Below are 15,955 nucleotides of genomic sequence, written 5' to 3'. Positions count from 1 at the left end.
AGAAAGAGATGCCAGTCTTCTGCAGTGGAGAAAACCTGCACTACATAACCATGTACTGTGCTTTCCCACAAGTCTTCTGAGGGGTCCTCAGACTGGCCTGCATCCTGTGCCTTTTGAGGGTTGCCCCTCAGAAATCGTGACCCAAGGTCTTGGAAAAAACACCAAGCGGTGATCCCAGTTCCTCACATCTAGTGAGCAGTTGGGCACACACCAAGACTTTTCTTCCAAATGAATGCAAATCAATATTCACTTCAGTATTAATGTGACTCACTGCGAATTCTGAATTGGTAGAATCCAAATTAATGAGGTTTGTTATGCTGAGTGAAGCGATCTGATGATTTGACTCTTCTTAACCTTGTCAGCATGGAGCCAACATTTCAGAAGGGATGGGGAAGCTGAGGGTTATTACTTGAAGGTAATGTCTTTCATGAAAGATGCAGAATCCAACTGTTTAGGAGGGCATCTCTCCTTCTCCACTTCCTACACAGCTTGTAAGAAATGAAGTCCCTCACACTATTACTCTAATTGAATTCCAACTTGGGTAATTACACTATAATTAAATAAATTTTCCCCATAGTTTTAATTCACTGACAAATAGTGCTAGTCAAACAGCTACATTTCTCGCCCAGAAACGATCCCCAACTCCATTTCAGTGATGAGTGGAGTGATTTATATTTGGGAAATGTTGTGTATGAAAAATGCACAGTTCATAAAATATTTTAGGTATCGTTCATGATTACATATGCTTTTCTCAGCATGAGATAACATTAATTTCTATTTTAATCTTTCATCTAATTTCTCATATACTTAGCGCCAAAAGAAATAAGACCGTTAATTAGCAGTTCTTCTTTTCAGAAAAATTTTTGTTTAGTTAACTAGTGGCTGGTATTTTTTATTTCTGAAGCAGATTTCATTATCCCTGGCAGACAGCCTGGGTAGGTGTTATTGTTTCCCATTCTACGGATGGAAAAATTCAGGCAGCATTCCCCAGAGTGAGAAAGCCAGGTACTATAAGCCTTGGAACGAAACTTTTCTCTGGTCCCCTGGTCCAAGGCTCTTTCTAGCAAACACTGGGTCACTAGCATTCTACTAATGAGAAAAGAAAGAGCATATATCTGTGACCTATGCCACAGGTCATTAATTTGCAATAATTAATGATTTAGCCCTGGAGTCAGAGGCCTAATAATGGCTCTGATGCTGTCCTTGGATCATGAGACCACAGAGATCCTTTGTGTCGACTTGTTATTATTTGGTCACAGTTCAACTGGAAGAACAGTTCAAAATATGATGCAAAGTGGTGCAAAAGGATTCAAATTTCCATTTTATCCTAATGCCCTTTCTTAAAGGGTTGTAGATGACTTTTAATAAAAGAATTAAAGACAACATCAAAATACTCACAAAAAGCAGCAGTAGCAGGGGTGTTATAACGATGCCCTGAAAGAAATAAAAGAGATGATGATCATTTATCAGCCTGGCAGGCAGGACACTTTCTTTGCCATTTTAAACTCCGATGCATGGAAATGTTGATCCTTCTCACCTCCGTTTAATAAACTCGAGATGATAAAGATGAGGGAGCCCCCGTCTTGGCTCTCTCTACCATAAAGCCTTAGCATCTCTGTTACAATTATTTGTATTTGGTACCATTAAAAGTACAACCACCGACCTTCCTTAAACTCGTCTGCCCTTTTTAAAACGGAAGTTGCCTTCTGTGTTGCACATGTAGCACTCAGGTGAAGCTGGCAAGCCTTCTCACTCCAAGGCTTTCAACTCTAACTTGGATAAAGTGCCCCCTTTCAAGAGAAGACAGGTGGTTCAGTCCCAGGTGGAGTCCTCTCCTGAGCAAAGACCACGTCAGCTGTGATGAATGAGATGTCGTGATTTTGTAATGTGAACCGATCTCCCCTAGGAAATGAGCTGGGATCTCAAAACTCATTTCACTTGATTAGACTCCATGTCTCCATGGTGGAAGGCAAGTCTTTCATCTAATTCAGCCACATAGGACCACCTCAGTCCCTCTGCCTCCCCTAGGCAGAAAGGAGCAAAAGATTTGTTTTCTGCAATGACAGGAAACAGTTTGAGGCTGTTGTCAATGAGGCAGGATACAAGCTTTTAGGTTTCTTGAAGGTAAATCTTTAAAACTAGGTGTTTGAGTTGGGAGTTAACATGACAGGTTTCAGTTTTAGAGCAGCAGATGATTATTCGCTCCTCTTAGTTCTTCCTTTATCGCTCAACACTTCATTATGATTTATACAAGAAAAAGCATTTCATATTGTTATTAATGAATTCTACTTGGAACTTTAAAATTCCAAAGAGTGTGTGTATATGTATGTGTGTGTGTGTATTGTGTGTGAGAGAGACAGACAGACAGAGACTATACTGTGCCCAGGATCTAAGGTCTGGGACCACTTCGTTACATTTGGAAAAAAGTCCTTTTGGTATTTATATGAAATCCTTTCATCATTACAATAACTAAATTCTTTTGGATATGGCCCAAGAGGGACTGGCTACCTTATATGAACACTGCTACTATGACTTTCTTAGGCAATATACCACAAGTGAAGATTCACACATGAGCTTGTTTTATTGTTAAGTAATAGAATAAACGCTTCTTTATTGTGCAAACTTTTGCAGCTGGTAATAATGAATACAACACTTTAAGTGCTTTATTTCTAATCTGTTAATTAAAATATGTATTGTGCCTTATCAACTCCATTGGTGTCTATGAAACAGGTTCTCCTCAGCACATTTAGGAGAGCTAAATGTGCAAAATGCCGAAGTAATATTTAAGAGCTACTGTCCTTCAGTGATATGAAATATATTCAGACTTTAGGAGGAATTCCAAACTTTCCAAGGCCATGTGGAAATGAAAATATCTGGCTGTTTCAGTCTATGTGGGCGCCTTCTGATTTCAAGTCAATTTGCTTAAACATTTATTCAATGTTCACTTATATACCAGGCACTGTTCCATTAATTAGAAGAATTAATGGAAACTGATCTGGCAGAAAGGAAAACAAGGATTTTCCAGGAAGAGGGAAGGGAATTCATAGAGCTATACAAAGTTGAGCAGGGTGGGAAGAAAGTATGAAACAGAGGCATCAGAGACCAAGTCACCAAGGACCTCGTGGCCAGAAGAGGGATCCTGAAGTTGATCTTATCAACAATGGCAAACTACTGAAGAATGTCAAGTAAAGGTACAGTGAAGTGGTAAATAATTTCATATATGGAGAAAAAAATTGGATTTGGCTTATAAGCTAACCAGTTTTTCCTTTGTTATCTGTCAATTTACCCAAATCCAGATAAAAGAAAATAGAAACTTACGTTAATGTTAATTATGAAACACCAACAGCACTAATAACACTTATAAGAAACGAGGTATGGTATCTGTGATAGGATTAGAATTGTCAACTAGGACAAAGGTTGAGCATTGTCAACACTCAGAGGACAACTGTCTTATATTAGAGGAGGTAAAACCACCCTGGCGTCATATAAGTACATAGGGACCCACATTCTTCCTGGTGACCACTAATTTTCCTTTGTCACAGAGGAATACTAAAAGTATTAGTAATAATACGAGGACTAGTAATGGTATTTTGCTTCAGCACTTTCACACAGCACGTTTTAAAATTTGGCCCTCCCCTACTGAAGGAGGTGGGTTACATCATAGGCCCATTTTATAGACGAGGAAACCAGGGTTTAGAAAAGCCAAGCAAACAGCCCAAAGTCATACAGCGAATAAATGGCAAAGGCAAAACCTGGATTTGAGCCTACTTTTTTGCTCAGCCCCAAATCCAGAACTGACTCCGCTACACCACTGGTCCTGGGTGGCAGGTTTCAGCAACCAGTACAGTTCTCTACGGAGTTCTGCTTAGGACATATGTGTAGTGATTAGTTGCTGTATGATCTTGCTCTCAAGGTGATAACCAATTCTTAAGATGACTTTACTTTGGAAGGCAGAGCACTATTATCTGCAGGTTTTCCTGCCTGAATATTTCAAGTGTATAGTTCCCAACACACAATAGCTTCTTTGCAGTTCTTCCAAAGACTTACGGTATTTGTTCCTAAAATATTAAAAATTTCCTGGCAAATAGATGTGTTTTCTAATTCTGGATTTAAGATTCCTCATTATTTTCTCAAAAATGTTGATTCAATTTCATTAATTAAGAATGAATTGTTAAACAGTGATGAAATCTGTTTTTCAATTGTATTAGGAAGTGAGTCAGTCACAATGCCATTAATCGTGACAAGAACACCGTAAGTTTTAGTGGAGTCATTATAATAATTATCAAAATACTAATAGCCAACATTTATGGAGCACTTATTTCACATCGATGATGTACTAAGGACTTCATGAATGTTATCTTATGGAACTCTCACAACAACCCTATGGGGTAGGTACTATTATTATCCCAATCTCCTACAGAAGGAAACTGAGTCTCAGAGATAGCGAGTGAAGTAGGCAGAGGCAATGCCAGGAATTCAAGCTCTATCTCCCTGACTCCACAGCCTATGAGCCTGAATGGTGTAAATAAAATCTTGGCAGTCTTACCGTATTTCCTCAGGGTTATATTTTAAGAGTAAACCTGAGAGGAGCTTCAAACTCAGTATGTCTTTTTGATGACATGAAACAAATTGAGAAATCAGCCTTTGTCTGACACGGTTGATACATTTTTTAAAGTCAGGTTTTTACAAATATCATGGTAAAAAGGGTGAGCTGAAAATGTAAACTGTAACAGCAACAATCACTGGGAGCTGGAAAGTCAAATAAACATGTTCTTTTCTCTCGGGTATATAGAAGGCTCAATTTGATTGTCTCTTTTCTCTTTCCCCAGTAAGTCCCATGCAAATGGATAAAACCAAAGAGGTGGTGGATGAGCACTTCTAGCAAAAGATGTTACTCCTCTGCTTGCAGATTCAAGGTCAAGACATAGTTTTAGCATCCTTGCAATTGAGATGGAGTGTTAAGCTTTCTGATTCCAACACCTGAAGAAGTCAAGTCACAAAGTGACTGGCTTTGATTGGCGCTTAAAAAAACCTTCAGAAAATCCATTTACACCTCTGATGTGAATGACTGGGTGAATATATTTCAATGGCTTTAGTGGGAAGGAAAAAAAAGTGTCAAATCTCAGACACTGAGATTTAGTCACAATACAAGCCAAAAAAAAAACACCCAAACACCTAAATAACAACAAAAGCAACAACAAAACTGTAAATACACCTCTCTCACCAGAAATATTAGTTAAAAAGGCAAAACCTAAGTGAATTATCATTTTTTTTTAAAAGAGAAAATGTTATCAAAAGGTTTTGCTGCAACAACTATTGTGATCACACAGAAACCAAAACTGAGTTCTTAGGCGTCTGTCTCCAGGATGTTGAATGTTAAGTCTTGGAAAAGGTGCTTTTTATTTTTTAATTAAAAGGCAATCACTTAATTTTTACAGAATGACAGAAACTCATCTGAAGTGTGACCCCTCTGTCTCCCTCACTTGCTCACCATTGAGGTGAGGCTATGAGGGCTGTGCTTTTGCCAGAGAACTCACAGTGAGGCAATGTTCTTGTTCTGAAGGCACACACTGGCCTCGATGAAGCTCTTTCACAATAAGGAAGCTCTCTTATAAATGATCCCAAACCACCTCCACTGTCGCCCTGCCTTCCCCTTGGAGCAACTTAGGGCACGTCTCACCGCTCCTGCCTTGTAATGGCCTTTAACTGCTGCTTTTGAGTGGTATAAATAAGATCTCTGCACTCTTCAACTATTGCCTCAAACCTACAACTTAAGAATAATGCCAAGGTGAGCATTTGGGTCCCCACACTAAGTCTTCTCCAGCCTAAAGGTCCTTAGGCAGCCCCCCCACCCCCCGCCCCAACACCATTCCCCTAGGGTTGGGTTCTGAGGCTCCTCTTAGACATAATCTCATTCAGGTGAACCTAAGAGTCCACAGGACTCGCTTCATGACAACTGACCAAAACTTGGAGCTGTCATCCTGGAGCATTGTCTAACAGGCCAATCCAAGGATTATTTAATTACCTGGAGGGATATACCTTTGACTTCTATCTACTATTAATTGGGGCTCAGAAATTACATACTAACTTACACAGCACTGTCCAGTATATATAGAAATAATTTCTGTCTAGTAGAAAAAACCACCACAAAGGTCATGGTCTTAAGACCATGTAGGAATTAGCCAATTTTGTCCTTAACCTATTATTTTGGTATTCTTTTCTGATGGACTATATAATCCCCATTTATTTTTTTTTTTTATTTTATTTATGAGAGAGAGAGAGAGGGGGAGGGAGGGGTGGTGGAGGGGCAGAGGGAGAGAAAGAATCCCAAGCAGACTCCCTGCTGAGCGTGGACCCCCCCCCCCCCGGTGGACCCCCCCCCCCCCACCACAGGGCTCGATTCCACAACCCGGATGTCATGATCTGAGCTGAAACCAAGAGTCAGATGCTTAACCGCCTGAGGTACCCAGGCGCCTCTATAATCCCCATTTCTATAATCTCTTAGAAATCAACTTTACCATCCTGCTGATTCCCCTATTATTCAGTTAAATAAATGTCTGATACGTGCTCATTCTATATTTGTAAGAAAGTCATGTTTTCAGCTTTTGAAAATTCTACTTTGACAGCTCCTTTACTCTGAACCTTGCATTTATGTTAATGCAAAGATGGCTTTTTTTTAAGGATTAATGCCAACTAAAACTCCCAATTTGTCTTCACATGTTGTCTGATGGTCAGTATACAGTGATATCTTAAGAAGTTGAAGAGAAGCTTATTCTTGTTGAACCAATATGTAAATGAGTGAGATCTGCCAATACATCCTAAGCAATAAATTATAAAGTGGCGGTATGGTCAGGATATGTGGTCTCCAGAGAATATGACCTGATAAACATGAATCTCAGAGTAAACAACTCAGTAAACTTCATAAAGCAAAGAAAAAGACATTAGGAGCCTAGCTGGAAAGAAAGTCGTGGGTTGACTGGTGGGGAAGGGCCTGTTTCCTCTCCCCTGCCTGAACTTTCCTCTTTCAAACTGGACCTTCACAGAGTAAATGGCTCAACATCCCCAAATTAAACATTTCTCAGTATGTTCATAGCTCTGTCAGGGGAAGAAGGTGTGCTAGCAGTTGGCTTGAGCATTCTGGTGTGTCTGCCAGGCACAGGGCACTATAGTAAAGACAGGTGCATCAGACTATTGGAGCTAGATAACACCAGACACTAAAAACATCCAGTCAATTCTCTCTAGTCTGAGTCCACGTTTGCCAAGAAAACATCGAAAAATAATTTTGTTTTCCAAGTAGCATTTTTGATAGAAAGAGAGCACGCTGACTAGCTGGCCTCAGGCTCCTAACACACAACCATATTGAGGTGTGCTAACCACAGTGAGTTTCTGGACCTGCAAAGCTAAGTATCTATTTCTGGATTATGGGGACTCCATGTGAGCAACGTTACCCTGTGAGGCCTTGCAGGAATGACAGCTGGCTTGTCTCAATGACATACATTTAATTAAACATTTACTGAGTGCTAACCATGTATCAGACATCACGGGAGCTGAGGAGAAAAGGATTCCAAAGTCTCCTACGCACATAAAACTGCAGGCATTTTGAAGTGGACTTTTACATAAAACTCCAGAAAATAGTTTCTGTGAAGTCCCTGGTTTGTCTTTGAAGACTATCTTAGAAGACCTTTGTTCTTTCTTTCCTATTTTTTCTTGTCCTACAACCACTGGTAAACACTGTTTACCTCACCAATGCACTTAGAATAATTTTTGGTTTTTCAAGCTACGTCCCTGATATGGTATGTCCATATTTTATCTTTAATTTACACTATGGTCCTTGGCCATGAGGAGTTCCCATTACAGAAAGCAGTTCTACCCATTCTTCTGTAACTTCAACATGTCTGTTAAGAAATACCTCTACTGTCTTATTCCCAAAAGATTGTGACATTTCTTCAGACCAAAATTAAGGGTCTTATATATATATATATATATATATATATATATATGCATATATTAAGTGTTATCTTTTTAGGTTTGGCCTAGTATCTTCTGAGATTTTGGTCTGTCACTGATAAATTCAGCAAATACCTACTTGGTGACTACTGTGTCAGGCCCCACTAGATGAGGGCTAGTGGTGAATGAAACGCACAACCGATGCCCTCAGTGCTTTACAGAAGACAGAAAAGCAACCACAATAAAATGGTGAGTGTTTAAAATTACAATCTCAGCATACTATGAGAGTGCTTAACAGGGAGGTAAGAACAGTTCAGATGAGAACCGAAAGCAGAGTAGGAGCGGGCCACGTAAAGAAGGGACAGCCCCGGGGAAGGCGGGTGGGGAGAGAACACAGGGAGGGTGGAGGGGCTGTACAAAGGCTTTGGAGGCAAGAAGAACATAGAGCCAACTGCAGGTGAAGGGTAGAGTGTGGGGAGGGCCATGTGAGAAATGAAGCTAGAAGCCAGACAAAGCAGGAAGGCCTAATCATCCATGGTGAGAAGTGTGGCTTCATTTCAAAGCAAGGGGAAGCCACTGAAAGAATTATGAAGGCATGGATCTAAGGGAAGGGCCTGGGACCAGGGCTGGATGATACCCGTGTTTAGGCAGAAATCACTCTGGGTGTAGTTTAGAAAAGAGGTTAAAATGGTGGGAAATTAACAGGAGCGAGACTAATGAGGGGGCCGTTCAGAAATCCAGGCAGGGGTGGATTTGGGCTAAGGTGATGGAAGCTTAGTGATCAAGACAGAGATATCACATCCTCAAGAAGTATTTGAAATGTAGACTGGTAGATTAACTAAATATTCAGGGAGGCGTGGTGATAAAAAGGAAGGCAGGAGGGCTTCTTAGTCTTCTAAATTAAATGATTTTTTTGGCCAAATAGGGAGGTTGTGGAGCCAATTACTGAGCCATGGTAGACTTGGGATGTACGTAGATTAATTTTACTTCAGGAAGATGATGAATCTGAGGTGTCTACAAGGCCTCCAATGAGGGACACTTGAAGTAGTTGACTAGATGGGACAGAAGCTCGCACTAGGGTGGACAGCGGCTACAGATGAGCGAGTCTCCATCAGACAGTTGGTGGTTTACTATTACAGAGAGGGGAAGACATTCAGGAATACAGAGTACATATTAAAGCTCAGAGGAGGCCTAGCAGAAAATGGTTTCAGTGGAATAACTAGTGTGGAAGTTAAGCTGGATTGAGGGCTAAGAGGGAAGATGAGAGAGAGAGAGAGAGAGACAGTTTGGACATTCTTTCAAGAAATCTCGCCATCAAGAGGAGGAGAGATAGAGCCATAACTGGAGGGAAAGGAAGTTTGCTGGCTTTTGTTTTCTTGTTTGTTTGCTTTGCTTTAGAAAGGAGAAACTGGAAGATCCCCAAAATTCATTAAAAAAAAAAAGCCAATGGGGTAAGGTGGGGTGGAGGTTTAGAAAAGAGAAGGGATTATCCTTACTACCTTAAGGAGGCAGCAGGGAAGGAGTCCCAGTGCACAGCTACCGGGTTTAACTTCAGGAAGGAGGTAGGCTGACAGCTCTTCATTGTAAAAAGCGGAGAAAAGGATAGATTAGGTACAAATGAAGACAAACTTGTACGTGTCTGATGTTAGAAAGCTGAAGGGGCTTTCATTTAAGAGCTTTTACTTTCTATATTAAGTAGAAGGTGAAATGTTTTACTAAGCCAAGGGGGAGACAGGTTCAGGCAGGGGCAAGTCGGTGATCGGAAACCCGTGCTGTGACTAATGGGAACAGGTGTCTAAGACAGTGAAGGGGCTGGGATTTTACCATCTTGTGAAGGTAACAAGTTAGTCGGCCATGGCTTCATGGACACTGGACGAAAACACAAGACTCCTGGGTCATAGCCACAGGACTGTATCACTCACAGGAAAGCAAGCAACCTAAGCATCAGTTCCCCTTGCCCCCAAGTCAAGCAAGGTGGGCTAAATGGGCTCAGATGGATGCCTGCACCTACGGTGGGTTGCATTACAGAAAAGGAACACTGAGTTTAGGAAATCCAAATCTTTTGTAATGGACAGAAAGCATACCTATCATTTGCTCTAGAGGGAAATACTATCTTTATATTTCTAAGGCAGTAAGCAAACTTGCCATTTGCTCTGCAGGGAGATACTATTTCTATCTTTCAAGGCCATTCACTATAGAAACATCCCTGAGAAGACAGTTGAGAACAAAGGGCCATCAGTGCCTCTGACGACAAGATGTATACAGAGATTGACAGACACATGGAGAACTGTCTTCCAACAGAGGACATGTCCAGCAGGCCAACCCAGCTGATATTGGTTATCTCAACATTTGAGCTATCAAGCTCATTATTGCTCCCTTCAAATATCCCCACTTGTACAGGAGAATGATAATTAGATAGTCACTTTTAAATGACCAGAAAAACCTCTCCAACATGACATTGATCCCCTAACATTCCTTGGACATTATGATTAAAATAAGTAAAAGTCTAACCAACTGAACTGCTTTCCAACTCATAATTCACTCTCTCTCTCTCTTTTTAAATTGGGGAATTTGCTAAATGTATGTTTGAAATCTAGATCCTTGCTAGATTGAACTGTGGCCTCTGGGCCGTCAGCACTGGCCTCGCGTGGAAGCCTGTCAGGAATTGTTGAATCTCAGCCCCAATCCCAGGCCTACTGTATCATCATCTGCATTTTTAACAAGATCTCCAGAATACTTTGTAATTCAAAAAGAACTGATTTAGTTCCTGCCCCATACAGACTCTTACAATTACTCAACTGTGCTGTAGCTGAAAAGCAACCAAAATCAGTAAGTAAACAAATGGGCGTGGTCAAATTTGGCCCAAGGGCTGTAGTTTGGATCCCTGCTCTGAAATGTTGTTTTGGATTAGCAGCTATATTTTAAAAAGAATTGCCTAAGTGTAACAAACTTTTACTTTTAATAACTTGGGTTTTTGGTGAACCCACACTGCCTTCCAAACATCACAGCATGTTCCTTTGTAACTGCTTATACCACACTACTTAAATACCCATTCTTTAATTTTTCTCTAGACTGAAGACAAAATTACCAGTTAATAGTGTGTAAAATCTAGTTTCCTCCCCTTTTTGATATTTGCAGTGACATTTGCACATGCCCAGCTGCTGATTCTATTCCTTTTCTTTATGATTTGTCAAAGATAGCAATTCAGCAATCTCAAATGTTAGTTTTCTCAGGACCCTGTGAAGTAATTTGTCTGGGTCAGAAGATAGAGTCTGCTTATCTTGGGCCTACTTTCCTTTTGCCAATATTTACTTTACCATTTCTAATCTGAAGATGATTCTCTTTGCCAAAGATGATGGAAGCAAAGGGAAAGGCCAGGGGGTGGGGGAGGGAAGGGGGCCGAATGAATAGCAGGAAGCTGGGTAGTGGGCAGAATGTATGGAGTTTAGGGTCCTAATATCCAGAGCTGTATGAGAAAGAGGATAAACACAAGACCACAAAAGGGAAATAACATGTACATTGCTAATTAGAATATGGTGAATATATGTTAAGGCTGAAAAAACAGTGTTCAAACTCATGATTTTTCTTTTTATTCTTTAACTGAAAAAGTAAATCTTCTTTTCTGACTATGTAAACTCATAGACCTGTATTAAAACTATTAACTTGGCTTTTTCTATCTAGATTAAGAGTGCTAAGGACAAGCTGAAGTTCAGTTAAAGCCTAAGGTGAGATGGATATGGGAATTCTCTGTATTTTTCAAGGATCTTTCACATAAATGTCTTCTAAGTTTACAGATTTAACATGCGATAATTTTCCAAAGGAGCCTCTTAAAAATGCTTATCTGTAGAGTATATATTGGACCAAAGAGGCAGCAAAAGGAAACTAAGTCAAAATTGCTTTTTTGATGACACGAGCTTTCATAGCTGAGCAATGATTTGTCAAGGTTCAATTTGACCTGGAGGCCTCCACTGTGGTCACATGGCTGCAATCTGGTGTGTCGTGGTGGTTTTCTCTTCCCTGGGAATACATAGACCAGGTGCTCCCTTCCTCCCATGAAGGATCATTAGCAGCACAACAAATATTATATACAAGAAGCACAACTCTCTTAAAATGTCAAGAGGATGGTCCCACGTTACGCAATGGTCAGCCAAAGTGTCTGAATCTTATACATAGGAGCTGGTAGTTTCAGTGATACTAAATACTGGCCTCATAACAATAGTCAACATTTATAAATGGACATAATGCACTAGGAGCTGTGCTTCACAAACATTACCTAATTTGAAATTCCAAAAATAAATTGATTATCCCAATTTTATACGTGAGAAAAGAGAAGCTTATAGAGATTATGGCTAGGCTGTAGGAAGTACCAGGAGGCAGAACCCCAGCCAAAGAAATAAAAATAAAGGTTGAGAGGTCAAGAGATGGTCCAAAGGGAAGAAAAGTTGTTAGAAAGGAAAAAAAAAATCGAGCAAAGGAGGAAGTAGGAAATTTAAAAAGATATTCAGAAAACGGATTGTAGGAAACGAACATAAAATATGTAATATAAATTAAAAATAGGACCAAAGATTACAAATACAATCTGCCAGTGGTGTAGGAATATATGAAAAGAATGCACTAAGGGATTCTCTCCAGGCCATGAGAATAACATTGAATATTTACTACACATTGGCTTAAAAGATTTAATGTGCATCTGCCATTTTTGCTCATTGATACCTTTAACAGAACAGGACACTTGGCACATACTAGGTATTTAATACATTTTTTGCTGAATAAATGAATGAATGTGTATCCACAAATGCTTCTTTCAGGGAATAGCACATCCATTTGATGAGAAACACACACTTTCTGAGATGTTTCAAAACCCTGTATTTGTCATCATAATGAGACTAGCTGACATTTATTGAATGCCTGGCCTACTCTGTATGTGTCAGGAAATGTTCTATACTCTTCGTATGTACTAACTCATTCAATCCTCACCACAACCCTCCGAGAAAGGTGCCACTCTGATTCCCACTGTATGAAGGAGAAAATGGAGATATACAGACAGAAGAATTATACAAAATTCCCAAGCAAAAAGTGCCAGAGTGGGAGGCAAGCAATGTACCTGGCTCCAGAACCCATGGTCTCTACCATCATGTGTTTATATAGTGGTTAGGAGTTCATGGACAAGTTAGAGATATCAGAGAATTCTAGCTAAAAGGAAACTCGAGAATAATTTGCGGTCTCACTTTACAGATTGCAAAGTTGAGGCCCAAGAAGGTTGCGACACTCGCCCACAGCCTCAGAGTTAGTGGAAACACTAGTGAGAGGATGGTAAGTGCCTCAAATTCCCTGCCCACTTTTTTATTTCTGATACCACACTGCCTCCTATAAGCCAGAGGAGTAGAGAAAAACTTACACAGAGAAGACCTGAAAACTATTCCTCAGCACTATTGTATTTACTATATGTCTAAAGCAAAAAGGACATAGAAAATAAAGTTAGACCAGGTGCTCCCTTCCTCCCAAAAAGGCTCATGAATTTCCAGCAAGGCTATGGGAGAACATTTGTGTAAAATTTTGTGAAAGCAAGGTAGCAATGTGAAGGATAAAGGGGAGGGGATGGTATGAGGGTCAATGAGGACAGAGAAGGGAGGCAATGAGAAGTGATCTGTGGAGATCTGGGGAAGGGGCTTTTAATGAAGGCCTCTGGATGTTAAAGCAAACATATGGAATAATTATAAATTGATTTTCTTTTAAATAAGACATTCAAAAGAACAGTGCAATCAAAACTAAGAGTCAGAGTTATGACAGACCTTGATCATAAACAACAAACAAACAAACAACCAGACTATGTCTACACATGTGAAATGAATGGGTTTGGCAGAGCCCATCCACTCCTTTTGGATGCATCTAAGTGACAGCACACACTGCTATTAGATCTAGCTGTGACGATCAATACTGAGTGCAAAGATGGACACAATGAATGGAGACAGCTGCACTCCACTTGCCTTGTCTCATATATCAATGGTCTGATTTACTCTGGTTTTTATCATATTCCTTAGCTAAAGCCATTCCTACAGCTTAGAAAACTGGCCCTGAGCTTTGTGATTCAGAGAGGCTTCATTTGGGAGAAGGGGGTAACTGACCAAGGGTCCTCACATGAGCATCCTTAGTCCACAAGCCCTCTTAACCTTTCCAAGGCAAAGGCAGCAGGATTCTGATGTTCAGGCTGACTTTAGGAGTCACCTTCCCCGACTCACCCCATCACCATCAACATGTATTTTAAACAGGTTTCTCCTCAATAACATGTTGATTTTTATTAAATATCAGTGGGCAGGAAAGGAAAAACATACAATGTGATACTGGGGTCTGAACAAGATGGATCCTAGACCCTGACCTCTCTAGGCCAGTGCTACCCAAAGCCTGGCAGAATTCCTAGAGGCAGAAGGAAGAACAGTGATGAGGTGATCAGCTTATTACAACTGGTAAACAGACTCTGTCATCTTATGATCATGTGCTTTTTCTGGTATGAAAAGTTTAATAATCAATAAAAGCAAATCACTTCTGCATAATCAAATTTCACCTCATGACCCAGGAAAATGCAAAGGAGCGTTTTTTTAGTGCTTAGACTTTTATCCCCCAAATTCCTAGGGTAAATTGCTAAAAAGTATCCTCATTTTTGGTTATATAATTATATATAGCTAATTCCTCTTAATGTTTCAGTGAAGACTCATTCCTACACAATTACTTCTGGATCAGCACTACTGGGTATTGCCACTAAAGAGTTCTTAAGAAGGAGGGGCACCTGGCTGGCTCAGTCAGCAGAGCGTGCAACTCTTGATCTTGAGGTTGTGAGTTCAAGCCCCACATTTGTAGAGATTACTTAAAAAAATAAAATCTTAAAAAAAAGTTTTTTAAGAAGAATAGCCAATGTTTCCACTCAGAAATGACTGTAAGGATATTCATGTCAGATATTTATTTTTTAAATGACTTCTGCTAACCACTTCTATATCTTTGGCAAGAAGTGATCATCTGGTAAATTACACCAAGGAACTTAAGAGTCTTTAAGAAAATTGAAAATCTATGTCAACATAATTTTTCTAGTTCCCCAGTAGAGGGCAACTTCTACACACTTTGACAGTTAAAAAAAAAAAAAAAATCTATGCATACCACATCAGTAAGAGCCACTGTTATGTTTAAAATAAAACAATACAGTTATGTCTATGAATAGATTTTCACTAACAGGTAGCTATAAAATGTCATGAAATTTTAAATATGTAATTAGGAATTGAGTACATTTAATGAGTAATTAGCATTTTATGATTAATGTGTTATTGCAGAAACTTAGAAGTAGTAACCATTTAAGTCAGTCACTATGATAGAACTATCAGTATCTGAAATATACAAGGTAAATGATGAGAGTAGTGTTCTTTAGTAAACATTTTGATTAAATTTTATTATGACCAAGTTCCAAATACAGCTAATGTGAATGCATGAAGTCTTTAATAAGACAAATACACAAAAAAAGGCCATAACGCAAACATCTCAGGGTACAACTGAATGCCAACGTTATTACAGACTTTGAAATAATACTTATCAGTGTTCATATTTTAAATGACATCAGATATAAGAATGTAACTGCACATATATACTTAAATATATGTAAATAGATATAAAACATCTCATTACTATGTAGATTTGGACATAGTGATACGTTCTTATTCATTCACTCATTCAACACTGAGCATTTATTATGTGCTAGATACTATTCTAGAGGTCAAGGATACAGTGTGACAAACCTGACAAAATTCTCTGCCTTCTTGATGCTTATACTTCCCATAATAAAAAGTAATGTGTCATAAGGCCTTCTGAAAAGATAGATCTAAAAGTTAGATGCTGTGTCTCGTAATGCTAGTTTCTTTTTTTTTTTTTTTCTAAAAAAAGGTTTTGTTATGGGGCACCTGGGTGGCTCAATCATTAAGTGTCTGCCTCTGGCTCAGGTCATGGTCCCAGGGTCCTGGGATCGAGC

At 39.6% G+C, this 15,955-nt stretch overlaps 1 protein-coding gene across 6 annotated transcripts in view; it reads right to left on the bottom strand.

Annotated features, from left to right (window-relative positions):
- SLC10A7 (solute carrier family 10 member 7) overlaps window positions 1-15,955 on the bottom strand; it is a 256,149-nt gene that overhangs the window by 68,006 nt on the left and 172,188 nt on the right. For all 6 annotated transcript variants that reach the window (XM_028125283.2, XM_028125288.2, XM_028125287.2 and 3 more), the window contains exon 6: window positions 1,399-1,434. In XM_028125283.2, coding sequence (XP_027981084.1) covers window positions 1,399-1,434 — 36 coding nt within the window. The remainder of the gene's footprint in view (window positions 1-1,398; window positions 1,435-15,955) is intronic.

The sequence above is a fragment of the Eumetopias jubatus genome, unplaced genomic scaffold (genome assembly GCF_037043125.1).
Source record: "Eumetopias jubatus isolate StellerSeaLion01/CBP00866 unplaced genomic scaffold, mEumJub1_p1.0 scaffold_2, whole genome shotgun sequence".
Lineage (NCBI taxonomy): Eukaryota > Metazoa > Chordata > Mammalia > Carnivora > Otariidae > Eumetopias > Eumetopias jubatus.
The sequence above is the reverse complement of the archived record's forward strand: the minus strand, read 5'-3'. Positions and strand labels throughout refer to the sequence as shown.